This window comes from Triticum urartu, chromosome 3A (genome assembly GCF_056163025.1).
Source record: "Triticum urartu cultivar PI428250 chromosome 3A, HENAU_Tu73, whole genome shotgun sequence".
Lineage (NCBI taxonomy): Eukaryota > Viridiplantae > Streptophyta > Magnoliopsida > Poales > Poaceae > Triticum > Triticum urartu.
In genome coordinates this window covers 738,041,711-738,059,493 of record NC_141875.1, presented here as the reverse complement: position 1 = coordinate 738,059,493, position 17,783 = coordinate 738,041,711, and the positions used below count along the sequence as shown (strand labels likewise).

The 17,783-nt window shown below is 47.0% G+C and overlaps 1 protein-coding gene across 2 annotated transcripts; it reads left to right on the top strand.

Annotated features, from left to right (window-relative positions):
* Positions 1 to 11,195: 11,195 nt before the first annotated feature.
* On the top strand, positions 11,196 to 17,544 carry LOC125546412 (protein ACCELERATED CELL DEATH 6-like). 2 transcript variants are annotated; one of them, XM_087514423.1, is made up of 4 exons: positions 11,196 to 11,321; positions 14,682 to 15,316; positions 15,684 to 16,219; positions 16,873 to 17,544. In XM_087514423.1, the coding sequence occupies exons 2-4, from the start codon at positions 14,698 to 14,700 to the stop codon at positions 17,470 to 17,472; spliced, it is 1,755 nt and encodes a 584-aa protein (XP_087370549.1). In that variant the 5' UTR covers positions 11,196 to 11,321; positions 14,682 to 14,697; the 3' UTR covers positions 17,473 to 17,544. The 2 variants fall into 2 exon arrangements, with proteins under 2 accessions (XP_087370549.1, XP_087370550.1); XM_087514424.1 differs by lacking the exon at positions 11,196 to 11,321 and adding an exon at positions 13,571 to 13,931.
* The last annotated feature ends 239 nt before the right edge of the window (positions 17,545 to 17,783 follow it).

Below are 17,783 nucleotides of genomic sequence, written 5' to 3'. Positions count from 1 at the left end.
GAATCCTTTACCCACCTCAAGCTCAAACGCTCGAAGTTCAGGTCAGGTGCTCCGAACCTTTAGTCATGTCCGGATCTAGCCTTCAAGGCCGATGGGTGCCTTCCTCCGTCACAGAAGAAGACATCAAAAGTTGAGGGAGGCCAGATATCTGACCGCCGAGATTTTGCATCGGCTACCTCCCCGAGGGCAGGCCATCCCCACCCCTGAACCCAACGAGAACGTCGTGTTCGTCTGCCACTTCCTCCGAGGTCTAGGCCTTGCTCTGGATCCTTTCGTCAGGGGTTTGATGTTTTATTACGGGCCAGACTTCCATGATCTAGCTCCGGACTACTTTCCTCATATCACGACATTTATTGTCATGTGCGAGGCCTTCCTCCGGGTTACCCCTCACTTTGGCCTATGGCTCAAGACCTTTGAAGTAAAGCCGAAGATGATCGAGGGGCAACATACTACGTGTGGAGGTGCCTCAATACGCAAGATGACGGGAGCTCCGTGGCCCAAAGGTACCATACCAGAGGTGTCTGAATTGTGGCAACATGAGTGGTTCTACATCACGGCTCCTAGAAGTGCCAAGTGGGCGGCCGCCCCTGTTTTCCGCTCGGGCCCTCCACCACAACTGATGTCATGGATCAGCAGAGGTCTGAGCTGGGGTCCAGCCAAGGACATGCCTATACTGCAAAGCCGCTTTCAAGATTTCTTTAATGGGGATTTCAGTTTGGTTGCGGTAATACAAGTTATGCTGGTTCGTCAAGTCCAGCCTTGCAAACGCTGGCCTCTTAGCCTGTGGGAGTTCAATCCCGAGGGACCGCGTGTCATTCAAAATTTCCTCGGCCTAACGCACGAGGAGATGTACAAGTCATTCTTCGGACCTCAGGTGGAGTGTCCGAAAATTACCGAGGACGTGGGCCTGAGTAGTAACCACGCCGCCGAACAGGTAAGGTATCTTCCGGCCGAACACACTATCTCTCCTTTGTTTATGAAGTTACTTCTGAGAGTTCGCTTTTTGACTAGGACTGGCTAGCAAAGGCGAAGTTGATTCGGTGTTCGGCCCCCCTCCCTGAGGGTTTGGAAAATCTGGTATTGGAAAAGATGCTCCAGACCGCACCTTGCCCGGAACCCTTGAAGGAAGATACTGTGGAGGATAATACGGGCGGACGCGGGCCCCCAACGCTGCCCATTCTAACTGAGGGAGCGAGCGTCTCCATGAAGGAAGACGACCAGAAGAGGAAAAGGACTGCGCCCGTGGATTCAGAAGCCGAAGCTTCCAAACGGGAGAAGAAGTCTCCCACAGAGGGTCCTACCTTGGGGGGCGCTGTTGCCGCACAAAGTCCGCGGGGGGATCAATTCTCCTGCGAGTCGTAAGTGACCCGAAATACTTTAATAGTACAGATATGCCATCTTTTTCTTCTGAGAGAATAACCATTGCATATATTTTTGCAGTTCGGGCCTTAGCCCCTCTCAAATGAGCTCGTCTTCGGGGGATCTTCCTCCAGAGATGATGGAGAGCGAAACGCCTCCTCCAGACTCCTCCGCTCCGGAAGCGGGCGACCCTGAAGTGTCGTCGCGGAGGTCCTCTCCGAGTCCGGTGAGGCCGGAAGATAATCCCATTGACCCCCGAAGCTCCCAGTGTCCGGCTCCCGAAGAGAGCAGACAAAAGAGTCCGGCAGCGTCTAGTGTGCGATCGAATGTTCTGAGGGAGTTGGTGGGGCGAGCAGCCATCTCAGATCAACACCGTGTGCCAATGAATACGGTGATGGAGAGAATATCGTCCGCCGAAAGCGGATTACATGAATCTTTTATGAGTCTACTGACAGGCTTTGAGGTACGTAAAAGAATGTATGATAGTCCTGCACATGCTAGGTGTGCCCTGTGTAGATAGTAGCCCCTGAGACTCTGGTTGTCGTCGGAAACGACGACGAACAGAGGATCATATTCCTAGGTAATAACCATACTGCCTCTATGTGTAGGTGATGGAAGCTCCGGTGGCTAGCCGGACTAGCGAGTTTGCCCATTTAGAACGGTAGTTGGATGCGGCAGACGCCGACATCGAGCTTGTTAATAAAAGGCTTGACGAGGCACAGGGTAAGTGTCATTATCTGGTAAACACCACAATAGGAAGAGAAGCATGATGCCAGCATCTTTAATATGTTGTGACTACAGATGGAGCTGCCACTATTGAAGCCTTGCGGGCAGAACTTGCCCGAGCCAAGGAACAAGCGAGGTTGGGTAATGCGGCTGCTTTGAAGGTGGCCGAAGAGTTGCAAGCCGAGAAGGCTGCGCATGGCGAGAGCCGAGACAAGTGGCCAAGATGGCCATAGAATTAAAATCCGCCGCCGACCGTTGCCAGGTTCTTGAAAGGGAAAACCAAGCGAAGGCATCGGACCTTGAGAAGGCTGCTGCGACGAGAAAAGACCTCCGCTCTGCTATGAGGGCAAAGAAGGAGGAGCTGCGGGAAGCCGGGGATATTGTAGCTGGGAAATCCTTTATGTTGCGGAGGAAGTTCGGAGATCCACGGTATGCCCCTCTGGATCGGCTGTGGAGTTCGGAGGATGTGTATATGGATTTGGCGGCGAGCGCTGCCGATGCGGCCAAGTACTTCCAGGGTCAGACGGACGGTGAAGTAGACCAGCTGTTTTGGAGACAATTCCATTCTCCCGAGCATCCACTTTCATTGACAGACCAATTAGCCGAATGGGTTGAACTAAATAGGTTGTCTAGACTCTCCATGAGGTCTGTTGTGGATCAGCTATGGCCGGAAAGGTCAAAGCCGAATAGCTATTTCAGCTTGGTGCAGCAGTTCCTTGACGTGGTGCCGTGCATTAATGCGATGAAGAGGTCGGCATGCATAGAGGGCGCAGATGGATGCTACCAATGTTGCAGCGCGGGATTCGGCTATAGGTCGAAAGGCTGCTGAGCACTACTTTGAAGAAGTTCTTGAGGGTGCCCGTTTGATAGAGACCCGGTGCTCAAAAAATATTATGTTTGAGTGATATGTAATCTCATTGTAAGCGAAATGCTTTTATAATTTTTATAAGGCTATTTTTATACTTTTGCCTGAAAGTAATATGATGCCTCTTGGGCGGCTGTTTATGTATACATTTGTATACCTGAAAGATTGCAGTCGTTGGCTTCAACCCCCACGCATATAATGCGGAGGTGCTCGCAAAAACACGCGTTCACACTTAACCCAACGTCTTGGTCCTATTAAGGAGGTGATAGCGGAGCGAGCGAGGCAACTGGACTATAATGCTTTAGCACTTTCACTTAGCCATAGGAGTTTCACAGTGGGGCTACTAGATAGCCCCTGGTGGCTCCGCACTCTCCCGATTCCGGGGTGCGTACATGCCTGGTCAAAAAACGGCCCTTTGTTAAGGCAGAGGAATTCTAACATTCCCACAGGTCATCGAGTGGTTGACCAGTCTCATGCTATATCATGACAGTCAGTTTTCGGCTTTCTCTACTGAGGTGCTCGTCCGGATGAACCAGGGCATAATCGCAGTAGTCCTCCTGGTGCTACCTTAGCCGGTAAAGCGGAACGTAAGGAACCAAAACACAGGAGCAGGGCAAACCCAACATTTGAGCAAAGACAATGATTCGGAGCTGATGCATATAGGGCCAAACTCGCGACGCCGAACACTCCCAAAGGTATTCGGTCTTTGTGGTATAAATCGGGCCTAAATAATGGCCTTTGTAAGAAGCCCCTTGTGTCCAGGTACGTGCATTGTTCTGGCATGGCCACATGCCAAGACGTCAGCATCCTTCTCAACAGTGGATATGTATCAACAAGAGACAGTAAAAAAGGTTTACGCAGGGTCTTAATCTAAAAAGAATCCTTGGAGCGGGTCCCTGCTGCACGTCTGCGCCTGTGTCTCCGTTGTGTCGTATCCTGGATGGGTGTAGCACGATGATCGTCTGTAAAAGAGAGGAAGTTAAGTGAAAAAGTTGTCGTGCAAAAAGATAGTTTAAAAAAACCCATGTATAATTCAAGATGATAAGAAATTGCCACTTGTCTGCGCGCGTTGAGCCCCTTGTATTGACAAATAGGGGTGTGACCACTTATTCGGTATAAATAGCGGCGCCGGACTTGATTAGTTGTGTCTGAGGTCTTGATGACCTATTTGGATGGTTTCACTGGTCCGGGTGCCTTTAGTGTGCGGCTGCCACGGCAGCCGCACTCTCTTCGGCGCGCAGAGATCGCTTGATATTTCCGTTCACTGAAATGATGCCACGTGGACCGGGCATCTTGAGTGTGAGGGAGGTGTAGTGTGGTATTGCATTAAAGAGAGCGAAAGCTTCGCGTCCGAGCAGTGCTTGATAGTCACTTTGAAACGGAGCGATGTGGAAGGTTAAATGCTCGTGACGGAAGTTATCGGGGGAGCCGAATATAACCTGTAGTAGGAGGGAGCCCGTACAATGAGCCCCTGGGCCTGGCGTTACTCCTTTAAAGGTAATATTGCTATGGCGAATTTGTGTTGGGTCTAACCCCATCCCGCGGATTGTATCCTGATATATTAAGTTTAGGCTGCTGCCGCCGTCCATCAAGACTCGTGTGAAGTGATATCCGCCAATTACTGGGTCTAATACCAGGGCAGCCCATCCTGCGTGTCAGATACTTGCTGAGTAATCGTGATGGTCGAAAGTGATCGGTTGAGACGACAAGTGGCGGGAATTCGCGGTGACAGGCACTTGGGTATATTTTCCTCGGAGTGCTGTGTTGTTTTTTCCCTTGATCACGTGTAACACGTTTACTTTTTTGACTTCTGGTGGAAATTTCTTTTTTTCCGCCGTGTCTTGCTTGGGAGGCTCGTCCTCGTCTTCACTTGGTGTATCCGCCCCCTTATGTACGGCGTTGAGCTTGCCGGACTGCTTGAAGACCCAACATTCTCTGTGGGTATGATTAGCATGTTTACCAGGGGTACTATGGATCTGACATACTTGGTCCAGAATTTTGTTGAGGCTGGACAGTTCATCCCTGGTGCCTTTAGGGGGCGGCTTTTGACCTGGCCGAGAGCTTTTGAATCCGGCATTTACTGTCGTGCCCTTCGTGCTGTCTTCTTTATTTCGGCATTTGTTATTGCTGTTGCGCCGTGATTTCCCATTTCCATCTTTAGCTTCAGATGTGCTGGGGTCGCTGGTGCTGCTTCTGGCTAGCCAGCTGTCCTAACCCGCGCAAAAGCGGGTCATGAGGTTTGTTAATGCGGCCATCGTTCTCGGCTTATTTTGGCCGAGGTGTCTGGCGAGCCATTCATCACGGACGCTATGCTTGAAAGCTGCCAAGGCTTCGGCGTCCGGACAGTCGACAATCTGGTTCTTTTTAGTAAGAAACATGTTCCAAAGCTTTCGGGCTAACTCTCCGGGCTGTTGAGTTATATGACTCAAATCGTCCGCATCCGGAGGTCGGACATAAGTCCCTTGAAATTTTTCCCGAAAGGCGTCTTCGAGCTCTTCCCAACTTCCAATGGAGCTTTCGGGGAGGCCTTTGAGCCAGTGATGAGCTGGCCCTTTGAGCTTGAGGGGTAAGTACTTGATGGCGTGGAGATCATCTCCTCGAGCCATATGGATATGGAGGATGTAGTCCTCAATCCAGACCCCAGGGTCTGTTGTTCCGTCGTATGCCTCTATGTTTACGGGCTTGAATCCCTCTGGAAATTCATGGTCCAGCACCTCATCGGTGAAACATAGGGGGTGTGTGGCACCCCTGTAGCTGGGTTTATCGCGTTGTTCGGATGTTTGTTGTGTTGCATTGTATGCTGGGGCGCGCTTGCGTGGTCCATAGATGGATCTTGATGCACCATCCTTTGGGTGCGAGCCCTCGCATGGGTCGCGTGTTGTATTTTGAGCGGCGTTGTATGCCGCTCTGTGTTGGTAGAGGGGTCATCTATCCGACCAGGTGGCTGCTTTGATATTTGGTTGTGGGGGGTCTGAGGCCTCCTCATCGAATTCGGGTATCAGCTTCCGCTTTGGGTAGCTCTTGGAGGGGCGATTGTCACCGTACCTTGCTACTGTGTTGAGTATTTTACTCCATCTGATTTGGAGTGTGTCTTGCGCGGCCTTGAGCCTTTACTTCTGCCTTTTCAGACTCCTCGCGGTGGCAACAAGCCTTTTATGGGCAGTCTGCTGCTCTGGGTGCCTGTCCGGCGTTATGTCGTCCGGACCATTATCCTTGATAGGATTTGTTTGTTCGGTTTGATTATCCGGATTGCCGTTGTCCGATAGCGGTTCGCCCTGCTCCAGCGCTGGGGCTATGTGATCGCTATTTCTGTCGAGGCGGGATTTGGGGCGGCGCTTGCGTCGCCGCTTTGACTCCTTTTCGAGGGAACAAGCCTTCGGTGCGTCCTTCCACTCCTCGTCGTCATCTTTTGGTGCGTCCACCATGTATACGTCATATGACGAGGTGGCATTCCAGGGCCCAGTAGGCGCTGGTTCTTCATCGTCTCCTTCATCGGCGTCCATACCGTCGATATTTTTGGAATCGAAGTCGAGCATGTCGGTTAAATCGTCGACAGTGGCTACAAAGTGGGTGGTGGGTGGGCTTTAAATTTCTTCGTCATCCGTATCCCAATCTCGCTGACCGTAGTCTGTCCAGGGCTCTCCTGATAAAGAGAGAGAGTTTAGTGATTTCATAATATCGCCAAAGGGCGAGTGCTGAAAGATGTCCGCGGCAGTAAACTCCATGATCGGCGCCCAATCGGATTCGATCGGCAGAGGTGCGAATGGTTCGGAGTCCGGAGAGGAGTCCGGCTCCTTGGAATCACGAGTCTCGCGGAGTGCGGGGCTGGTGTTCGGCTCGATCGCCGCTAGGATCGCAGCCCCCGAGGCGGCGTCCACCCACCCATCCTCGATCGGCGCAGTTGGCTCCGAATTAAGGGTCGAAGCCAATGCGGGTGCGGCCTTCGGGGCACTGCTAGGCAGCAGAGCTAGATCATGCTCGTCGTGGCAGTGCGGCGCGCTCGGCAGTGGCTCGAATCCGTCGAAGATCAAGTCCCCGCGGATGTCAGCCGTGTAGTTTAAACTTCCAAATCTGACCTGATGGCCAGGGGCATAGCTTTCGATCTGCTCCAGATGGCCAAGTGAATTGGCCCGCAGTACAAAGCCGCCGAAGACAGAGATCTGTCCAGGGAGACAAGTTTCACCCTGGACCGCATCACCATCGATGATCGTGGGAGCCATCAAGCCTGACGGCGACGACACAGAGGAACTCTCAATGAAAGCACCAATGTTGGTGTCAAAACCGGCGGATCTCGGGTATGGGGTCCCGAACTGTGCGTCTAGGCCAGATGGTAACAGGAGGCAAGGGACACGAAGTTTTACCTAGGTTCGGGCCCTCTCGATGGAGGTAAAACCCTACGTCCTGCTTAATTAATATTGATGATATGGGTAGTACAAGAGTAGATCTACCACGAGATCGGAGAGGCTAAACCCTAGAAGCTAGCCTATGGTATGATTGTTGTTGTCTATGTTGTTCTACGGACAAAAACTCTCCGGTTTATATAGACACCGGAGAGGGTTAGGGTTAGACAAAGTCGGTTACAATGGTAGGAGATCTGCATATCCGTATCGCCAAGCTTGCCTTCCACGCCAAGGAAAGTCCCTTCCGGACACGGGACGAAGTCTTCAATCTCGTATCTTCATAGTCCAGGAGTCCGGCTGAAGGTATAGTCCGGCCATCCGGAAACCCCCTAATCCAGGACTCCCTCAATGGTGTTCAAGCATCAGGGAAAGTTTGTTCAGTTGCATGGAGTATCAGCAGTGGCGACCGAGTGCCTAGCCATTTTGACAGTCCAACTGCAGCTTATGCAAATACAAGAGTCAGTAAGATGTCTAGTGCAACTATGTGCAATCAAGGCTGATGTTGAAGCGGCTGGAATACTTATAGTAGTAGGCGCTTTGCTCAAGGAATTTGCTTCTTTGTTTGATGAGCCTAAAGGATTACCTCCTTCCCGTCCTTTTGATCATGCTATTGATCTGCTGCCCGGAGCTGCACCAGTCAACATCCGGCCTTACCGATACAGTCCAGCGCAGAAAGACGAGATCAAGAGACAAGTGGCAGACATGCTAACTCAGGGTATCATTCAAATTAGTCGCAGCCCCTTTTCATCTCCAGTTCCCCTGGTTCAGAAGAAAGACGGAGAATGGCACTTCTGCATAGATTACCGACACTTGAATGCGATAACTATAAAGAATCGGTACCCTTTGCCGATCATCAATGAATTGCTTGATGAGTTGCATAGATCCAAATGGTTCACCGGTTTGGACTTGAGATCGGGTTATCACCATATTCGGATGAGGCCATCGGATGAAGCTAAAACTGCATTCCAGACACACCACGGTCACTTTGAGTTCAAAGTGATGCCTTATGGGGTGACCGGGGGACTTAGCACATTCCAGGGTGGAATGAACATTGTGCTTGCACCTCTTCTCCGCCACAGGGTTCTCGTGTTCATCGATGACATTCTGGTGCATAGTATAACACTGGAAGGGCATGTACTGTTGTTGGTATTCCAGCTGCTCACGGAGAATCAAATGAAGGTCAAACTGAGCAAGTGTGCATTTGCGCGCAATCAGCGTACATACTTGGGCCATGTCGTTAGTGCAGAGGGGGTGCAGACTGATCCAACAAATATTGACAAAGTGCAGAAATGGCCTAGCCCTCAGTCAACTAAGGAAGTGCGACAATTCCTGGGTCTGGCGGGATATTACCGGAAATTTGTTCGTCATTTTGGCATCATTAGTCGACCTCTGACCGAATTGCTGATGAAGGGAGTGGTGTTTCGATGGACACCGCAGCATGAGGAATCCATCCAGGCACTAAAAGGGGTACTAACCAGCGCACCAGTTTTTGGCAATGCCCAATTTCTCCAAGCCATTCGTGGTGAAAACGGATGCATCAGACCAGGGGATCGGTGCCATACTGATGGAAGATCAGCATCCAATCGCATTCTTGAGCCAAGCCTTGGGTCCCAAACTCCGTACTCTCTCGACATATGAAAATGAGAGCTTGGTTGTGCTAATGGCTGTGGAACATTGGAGACCCTACCTGATGGCAACAGAATTTATTATCCGAACAGATCACCGCAGTTTGTCTTGCCTCGATGAACAAAGACTGACAACCCCTTGGCAACATAAGGCGTTGACGAAATTGTTAGGTCTGCAATACCGGATTGAGTACCGCAAGGGGTCTGCAAACCAAGCGGCTGATGCTTTATCTCGGCACCCTGAAGCTACAGCAAATGCGATCTCTGTCTGTGTACCTCGATGGTTGGAAGAAGTGAAAACTGGCTATGCTCAAGACCAACAGTGCTCTAAAATCTTGGCAGATGCAGCAGTCCAAGAGCCAGCAGAAGGACCCTTCCGCATCCAGGATGGTCTGATTCGCTACAAGGGGCGAGTGTGGATTGGCAACAACCCTGCTGTCCAGAAAAAGGTGTTGGAAGAACTGCACTCAGGAGCAATTGGGGGGCACTCTGGAGTCCAAGAAACCTACAGTCGTGTCCGTCAGAATTTTGCTTGGCCGCAATTGAAGCAAACCATCAAGGCATTTGTGAAACAGTGTTATGTGTGCAAACAAGCTAAACCAGAGCATGTTAAGTACCCAGGATTGCTACAACCACTGCCGGTGCCCGGGGAAGCATGTGAGATGGTCACTCTTGACTTTGTGGAGGGATTCCCTACATCAAGAGGGTTCAATTCAATTCTGGTTGTTGTGGATAATCTCACACGTTATGCACATTTCATACCACTTCGACATCCATTTTCAGCTTTCCAAGTAGCGAAGGCTTACATGGACTATGTCTTCAAATTGCATGGGCCTCTAGATAAAATGGTCTTGGATAGGGACCAGATTTTCACCAGCAAGGTATGGCAGGAGCTTGCTAAACTCTCTCATATCAAATTGAATATCTCCTCTGCTCGGCATCCTTAGACAGATGGCACCACAGAGCGAGTCAACCAATGCATGGAGCTTTACTTGCGATGTTTCGTCCACAATTGCCCTCGCAAATGGATGGACTGGATATCCTTGGCAGAGTTCTGGTACAATACGTCATACCATTCCGCGCTCAAATCAACTCCGTTTGAGGTGTTCTATGGACACAAGCCAAGATTCTTTGGTATCTCCAATGTGGCCGATGCTACTGTGACAAATTTGGCGCAATGGACGCAGGACCGAGCAACAATGGTGGCCCTTCTGCGACAACACCTGAATCGGGCTCGCCAATGGATGAAGGAAAATGCGGACAAACACTGGTCTGATAGAGTGTTTGCAGTCCACGATTGGGTCTACCTGAAGTTGCAGCCATACGCCCAATCTTCGGTGGCAACTCGAGCTAACCATAAACTTTCCTTCCGCTACTTAGGACCTTTTCAGGTGTTGCAGCGTGTCGGGGAAGTGGCTTACAAGCTTGACTTACCGGAGCACGCAAGGATTCACCCGGTGGTGCATGTCTCTCAGCTCCGGGCTGCTGTTCCTCCCAAGACCGCGATCATGCCAGAGTTGCCTACTCTCGACGATGACTTCCTGCAGTTCCAGGTACCTGAGGAGATCGTGCAGCGTCGCGTCATGCAATGTGGGACGCGTCAAGTCGAGGAAGTGCTGGTTCACTGGTCCGGGTTCCCAGCTTCATTGGCGCAAAGACAGGCGTTAACTCAACTCCAGCCCAGCCCAAACGGGAGAGAAGGCCCAACAGCCGCTACATTGGCCCAGCCTGGAGCAAGTGAAGACCGTATATGTAGTGAGTGAGTGGAGTGCTAGGGTATCATTGGATCACCAAACCTTTTGGCCGCCATTGGGCGTGTATCTCCCTCCCCATCCCAGGCTCTATTCCTCAATCCCCAATTCTTGCTGCTACATAATTCCTCTCTATAATCGAGTTGTTGAGGGCGAACCGGTAGATCAATTGAGCCAGAGTTATGTATCGTATCACTATTAGAAGTAGATCCATGGGATCCCATATATAATAGTACCAAAAAGCGAAATACTCCCTCGTCTAGAAATACTTGTCCGAGGAATGGATGTATCTAGATGTATTTTAGTTCTAGATACATCCATTTGTATCTATTTCTACGACAAGTATTTCCGGACGAAGGGAGTACGATACAAAATCGAGGACTTGGATCCTGAGCAGCTGGTCAAGGACATTACCGAATCAAGTGCGGAGGCCAATGTAAGGGGTCATTAGTTTAATGCTCCATTACATGGCTAATCAACTTGATGACTCCCAGCGCTCCATTAGTCCCTCTGCTCGCCTTCTCCATCGAACATTAGTGAGCGGGCTGCTGGATCTCTTCATCTTTGCCACTATGTCTCTCTGCTATTGTGTGAGGTGAGTACCGGCTATTTCACCATATTTATGCCCATTTTTCTTGTTATACCTACCTTGTTTCTTCCATTGCGAGTTTGATTTAACGACATTTTCTTGCGTCTCATGTGAGACACAGTGGTCTAGTCTAACTTAGATGTTTAGATTCAAAAATCACAATGGAAACAACAACAAAACGAAATGCACAGGTAGCGGAAATGGAATGATAAAACTTAACTTTGTTTGCTTGCTTTATATATGTAACTGCATTGCCTTGTTTGATTTAGTCTTTTAGAGAACATGGTTAGAACTTAGAAGAGAAGTATTTTGGACAGCAATTCCGCTTCACACCTTGAACGTTGCTGGCAATGGACCCAAGTCCAAGACAAATGGATGAAAAACATCACAACTTCATGCATCAAATGCAAGAGCACATAAATCACATTAAGAAAATCACAAAAACCGCAATCCAAACATGCAAAATGCTCACCCAACTTCAGAAAAGAAGACACCAGATCCACCTTCACGCTGCCCATACTCACATCTACCACACCGGATGTTCTTGCTCCGGTACCCACCGGCTCCTTTCCCACCGATCCACATCCGCTGGCTATATATGTAGCGCCCCCCACTGCCGCGGCCAAACTCTGCAGTACAAGGTGAAAGTTTATCATCTAGTTTTTCCATCAAAGTAATTGTATTATTGATAGTTCAAACTTGAATCCTGTATTCTATTCTCCTCTGTCCATGCGGAAGGCGACTCCTTCATATTCCATGTTTTACATTCTAAAGTGCTATAGTAGTATATCTGTTTTGCAATGACCATGTAGGCGCCTACTGAGTTAAACAGACTCATTCGACCGAGGTCAAGTAGAGTATATACAACAGCCAATCCAAAATAGCATCTCAAAAAAGGAAAAGGAAACCCAAAATAGTTGGTTTGAACATGTTACTGCATGTTACCATTCAGCTACTCAACAGGTCATTATCTGCACCTGGTTTCTTTATTCGAAGGGTTGCTGTTCATTAATTGATTGGATCTAGCTAAACCCAACTAGTTAGTTGCAAAATTGATCTTTGAGGGATAAGTTTTTATAATGAATCATACATATACTAGGACATTAAGGGCCAAAGCCCATGTTCCCATCCTAGCTCATTGAAAATGAAAGACAGTCTGATCAAGCAGGTCATCAAGGTTTTCATTCCGGATCTTAACAGCGTGCGGTGACACTCAAGGTTCCATCCTAATTATGGTGAATCGACTGTTACTTGCCAAAAATTGAGTGCTACAACGGTAATGCGTATCAGTAGCTTACTGAATGGGTACACAAAACTTGGACATTACTCTTGTATATTTTTTTAAGTACTAGACCATGACCGCGTTTCACTGAGTCTGGAACTCTGGATCAGGTCAACTTTACTGTTTACTAAAGATGCTATCAACGTGCTAATCAACTACTCCCTATGTAAACTAATACTACCTCTCTCCTGGTTTATTGGTCCCTTTGTAATTTGTGTTGAATTTTGACCAAATATTTAACTGACAAAATGTTAGTGCATGTCAACAAAAATTATATCTTTGGATTCGTATTTGAACATAGTTTTCAATGATATAATTTTTGGTGACGTGCATGAACATTTTGTTAGTTAAAATTATGGTCAAAATTTGACACAAAATACAATGGGGACTAATAAACCAGGACGGAGGTAGTAATAGTACTAAGATAGTGATCTAAAATGTCTTATATTAGTTTACAGAGTGAATACTACATAAATCATCTTATAATTACTAAATGATTGAGTAATTAATCTTTTGTCGTTAGTTCAGTGGGCGCCCAAATTTTGTCTCAACTCTGCATGCAGAAGTGGACAGGCTGGGGCGTGTACTAATTTTTGTGGATCGATGTACTGGCAGCTCCTCGATCCATGTTGGGTGTTGTTTACTAGTATGCAGCAGGTCAGTTTTTTGGTAGATGAAAAGGGCCAAAGCCCCTTCTCTTTGAAAACCAAACACAGTCTGATCAGGCCAAGTTATTTTATTGGATCAGTTGTGGATCTCGATAGCTGTCAAAGGCGTGCCGTGTCCTTAAAGGTGCCATCAGACGACGAATATCAAATGATCTATATGCACGAATGTCTAGACAAATTAAGCTAGTAATACCGAAGGGTTGTGTAGACTTTATAAATGCAGCTAGCTTTCGCCCCAGTAATGTGTTTAGGCAAGATGTGGAAATGGGGGCGTAGCTAATTAATATCATCAGTTAATATTCTTAGTCTCTAGTTAGCAGTCGACCCCATCATGCCTCAATTCTGATTGTGGAGACACTAGCCAAACAGAATGGGCTATATTTCTGATCAGAAGGCAACATCTTAATCTTGTAGCTCATCCTTCCGACACCGATCTAAGACAACTAATATTCATTACAGGTCAGGTCAAGTTTTATATTGATTAGAAGTTCCCCATTACATGCCTAATGAAATGATACATGCACAAATTAACTCAAACTGAATTGGTGCGTTGACTTCCCACTCCTTAAGTTGTTGCCATCGGCTTGTATGGAACGCTAGTATGCCTGCTAGCTGTTCTCTTCATTGTGCGACTACGTTCGTTCTCTCTGCGGTTGTCTGAGCGAGGTGTGCACTTCTACGTCGACGAGATTAATCATGCCAAAGGATGTTGTTTTGTTTCATTTTGACTGTAATTGGCTCGTTTCTTCCGTTGCTTGCTAGTTTGTTGTTTAGGGAATCTTCTTCTGTTATTAGTTTGATTTTTACGGAATTTTCCTGCGCCCCCCTTGACTTGAGCCCCACAAACGCCATTGACAGTTTGCCACGACCTCGCATTGAACCGCCGCCGCCTCCACCCTCCTCCCCCTACCCATTAGTCATGATGCTAGGCCCGGATCAGTGGGCATCCCAATTTTGTCTCAATTTTGCACAAAGTGGTCAGGCTATGGATTACTGTGCTCCTACTAGCAGCTAGCTTCTCCGTGTCGGGTGTTCTTAACATACGCGTGCATTTACGGTCAATAAAGCTAGTAGGTCATTGGTTATTTTTCACTATATTATAAGCATAGATATCCCCATTGGAAGAGAATTAAGCAGCACCTAATCTAGCTAGCTTGCTAGCATTTCTCTTCTCCATTGGAGTACCCCATTCACTTTCGTTTGTAGCCAAGTGCGTTACTTAGTATTTCATCGAGTTAATTTGTTCTTAAATTTGCTATAACTACCCCGTTTTCTGTTGCTACCATTTTGAATAATTTTGCGGAACCTTATTGCAAGTAGAATTAATGTTGGCATGATTTACAGATTTCCTCTTCAAAACTAGCGGCTACTCATTTACCCATCATTGCATTTGTTCCCATTTTTCTCCTCCTGCAGTTAAATCAGAATATAGATGGCAGATAATACATCAACAACTAGTTCATTGGAAGGACGACGTGAAGAGCTATGGATGGACCAACACCTCCTGGAAGCAGCCACATCCGGGGATTCCGCATTAATGAAGGCCATGGAATTGCAGAATCCAAGCATGCTTCTTAGAACAACTCCAGCTGGGAACACCTGTCTTCACATATCGTCCATCCATGGCCATGAGGCATTTTGCACGGATGTGGTGGCCCTGGAGGCGTCTCTTCTCACTACAGTAAACTTGGATCGAGAGACGCCACTTCTCGCGGCGGTGAAAAGTGGATTTGTCATCTTGGCTTCCGTTCTACTCCGATTGTACCGTGAACGGCGATTGAGCAAGGCAATCTTGGAAAAAGACATTGATGGCTGCAATGCACTGCACCATGCCATTCGCAGTGGCCACAGGAAGCTTGCGCTGGAGCTGATAGAAGCAGAGCCGGCTCTGTCGACACATGTGAATAGAATGAACGAGTCACCCATGTATATCGCAGCGATGAGGAATTTTACTGATATTTCAGAGAATTTACTTGAAATTCCTGATTCTGCTCATATGGGACCATGGGGCCAGAACACTTTGCAGGCTGCTGTGAAAAATGGAAACGCAGGTGAGAACCAGTGTGTGCATGTATATATTTCCCGAGTTTGGGACTGTAGCAATTGTCCATTGATGCCCTACAACCGCTGTGTGGGTGCATGTGGTTTCGTAGCATGGTTGCCTGCTCATCTCTATAGTACAACGAGATGCCGAATTATTGTTTACTCTTGGTATTTTGTTGCTCTATTCCTTTTCGAAATTTTTTTTGTTGCTCTATTAGTTTACAACCGGGAAAAAGAATTTGAATCTACGGTATTATCTAGCGCACGGTACATTGATGTTCTAGAACTATTTTAATATACCGTTACTAGTCCTCACAAGGACTATCACCATCCCTTTGCTAATTAACCGTTGTTCATGTACTGATTTCTTTTCAGGTTTGGCTAAGAGAATTATGGAAACACGTCCTGGGCTGGCCAAAGAAGCCGATAACAATGGGTGTACTCCACTAAGTTCAGCTGTATACCGTGGCCTGGTTGACGTGGCACGAGTATTGCTGGAACATGATTGCTCTTTAGGGTATGAGGTGCCAAGTAACGGTAATCCTTTCCTTAGTTGTGCTGCATATGAAGGTCACCTCGATGTTGCTCAAGAGCTTCTTAAACACTGTCCTGATACTCCTTACCGTTCAACACAAGATGCCTGTTGGACATCCCTCCATGTAGCTGTATACGATGATCAAGTGGAGTTCACAGAATTCATTTTGAGGACCCCACAACTTCGGAAACTCATTAACATGCAAGACTCCAACGGGAAAACTGCTCTGCATTTGGCAGTAGAGAAGTTCAATCCTAAAATGGTTGTTGCTTTGCTGTGTCACGATGATATAGACACAACTGTGCTTGATAACAAAGGTGTTACACCAGCTTGGGTATTAGCTCACGTCATTGATCATGCCAAGACTTTAAACTGGGTATGTATATTATCAATACACACGCACGGTTACAAATAAGAAAAAAGAAACTACTTTACTGTATTGTGCTGAAAGCAACTCACCATAGAACCATCAATGCCGCAACATACAAATGTTTTTCTAGTCCACTATTTGGCTCTGTTCTAAGTCTAATAGTGATATAGAAAACTTTATATTAAAAATTGAAATTTTGTTTATAAATTTATATACTCCCTCCGTTCCTGAATGTACCATAATGTAGTGCGTATAGATTTTATTAAAAGTCCAACTTTGAAAACTTTGACCAAGTTTTACAGATAACTATTTATATCTACATACAAAATATATAAAGAATGAAAGTTCATTTTGTAACGAATCTAATGATATAGTGTTAGCATTCTAGATGTAAATGTTTTTCTTGATAAATTTGGTCAAAGTTTGTGATGCTTGACTTTTCAAAAAATCTATATGTACTACATTATGGAACAAAGGGAGTAACATATTTGTACTTCCCTATTTCCAATATTGTCAGCCACTTTGCTTATCAGTTTAAATATATGCTCAAATTTAATTTTTGTTCACCTTTTCTCAATACTATAGATCCATGTAATAGAATTGCTAAGCTCTGTTATTACACTATGATCTCCATCTTCGCCTTCTTTGAATATATGCAGAATGAAGTGAGCATGCTTATGGTGAGAGCTGATCCCCGAGATGCCAACACTCTTTATAATCTTCACACGCATACCAAACACAAAGCGACCTTGGAATTAAGGAAGGAAGCGAAGTCACTAACTCAAACATACACAAGTAACACTTCGCTAGTGGCGATCCTCATCACGACAGTCACCTTTGCCACTGCCTTCACCCTGCCAGGAGGATACAGCAATGACGCCGGAAGTGAGGGACTTCCCATCATGTCTAGGAAGTTTGCATTTCAGACATTCTTGATTTCTGACGTCTTAGCAATGTGCTCCTCGTTTGCTGTCGCCTTCATATGCATCATAGCAAGGTGGGGAGATTATGAGTTCCTGATTTATTACATATCCGCCACTAAGAAGCTCATGTGGTTTGCATACGTGGCAACAACTACGGCTTTTTCAACTGGTTTGTACACGGTGCTGGCTCCACATCTTCATTGGTTGGCTATTGCAATTTGTCTTGTGGTGGCTTTGTTGCCTATTCTCACGAAACTGTTGGGCGAATGGCCAGTTTGGAAGCTCAGATTACGGTTGGGTAAAGCTTTCAACTCAGACCTCCTTGATATGGTGTGACCTCAACAATTCAACTTATGGTTATGCTTTCTAATAATACTTTGCAATATGTAATCAACATTGTTTGACCGACTACTCGTTTTGTTAACTCATTGGTACAAAATATTACTACAATTCTTCAATTTGTTTCAAACTTGGGAGAAACTATTATACTCTTCTTGTGTTCCACTCAAATCTTATGCCTTGATTCCATCTCTCTAGAGATGATTCATGGCATCTGCAACGGCAATGGCCTTTTTTTGCCATAGGCATGGTGCATTGCAGCATCACATCAAACCATCAGCAGGGACAACAAAACGGTATTTCTCACC

Coding starts and splice junctions, on each gene's coding strand:
- LOC125546412 (XM_087514423.1), top strand. CDS start 14,698: ATGGCAGATAATACATCAACAACTAGTTCATTGGAAGGACGACGTGAA. Junction 15,317..15,683: donor TGTGAAAAATGGAAACGCAG/GTGAGAACCAGT, acceptor ATTTCTTTTCAG/GTTTGGCTAAGAGAATTATG. Junction 16,220..16,872: donor ATGCCAAGACTTTAAACTGG/GTATGTATATTA, acceptor GAATATATGCAG/AATGAAGTGAGCATGCTTAT.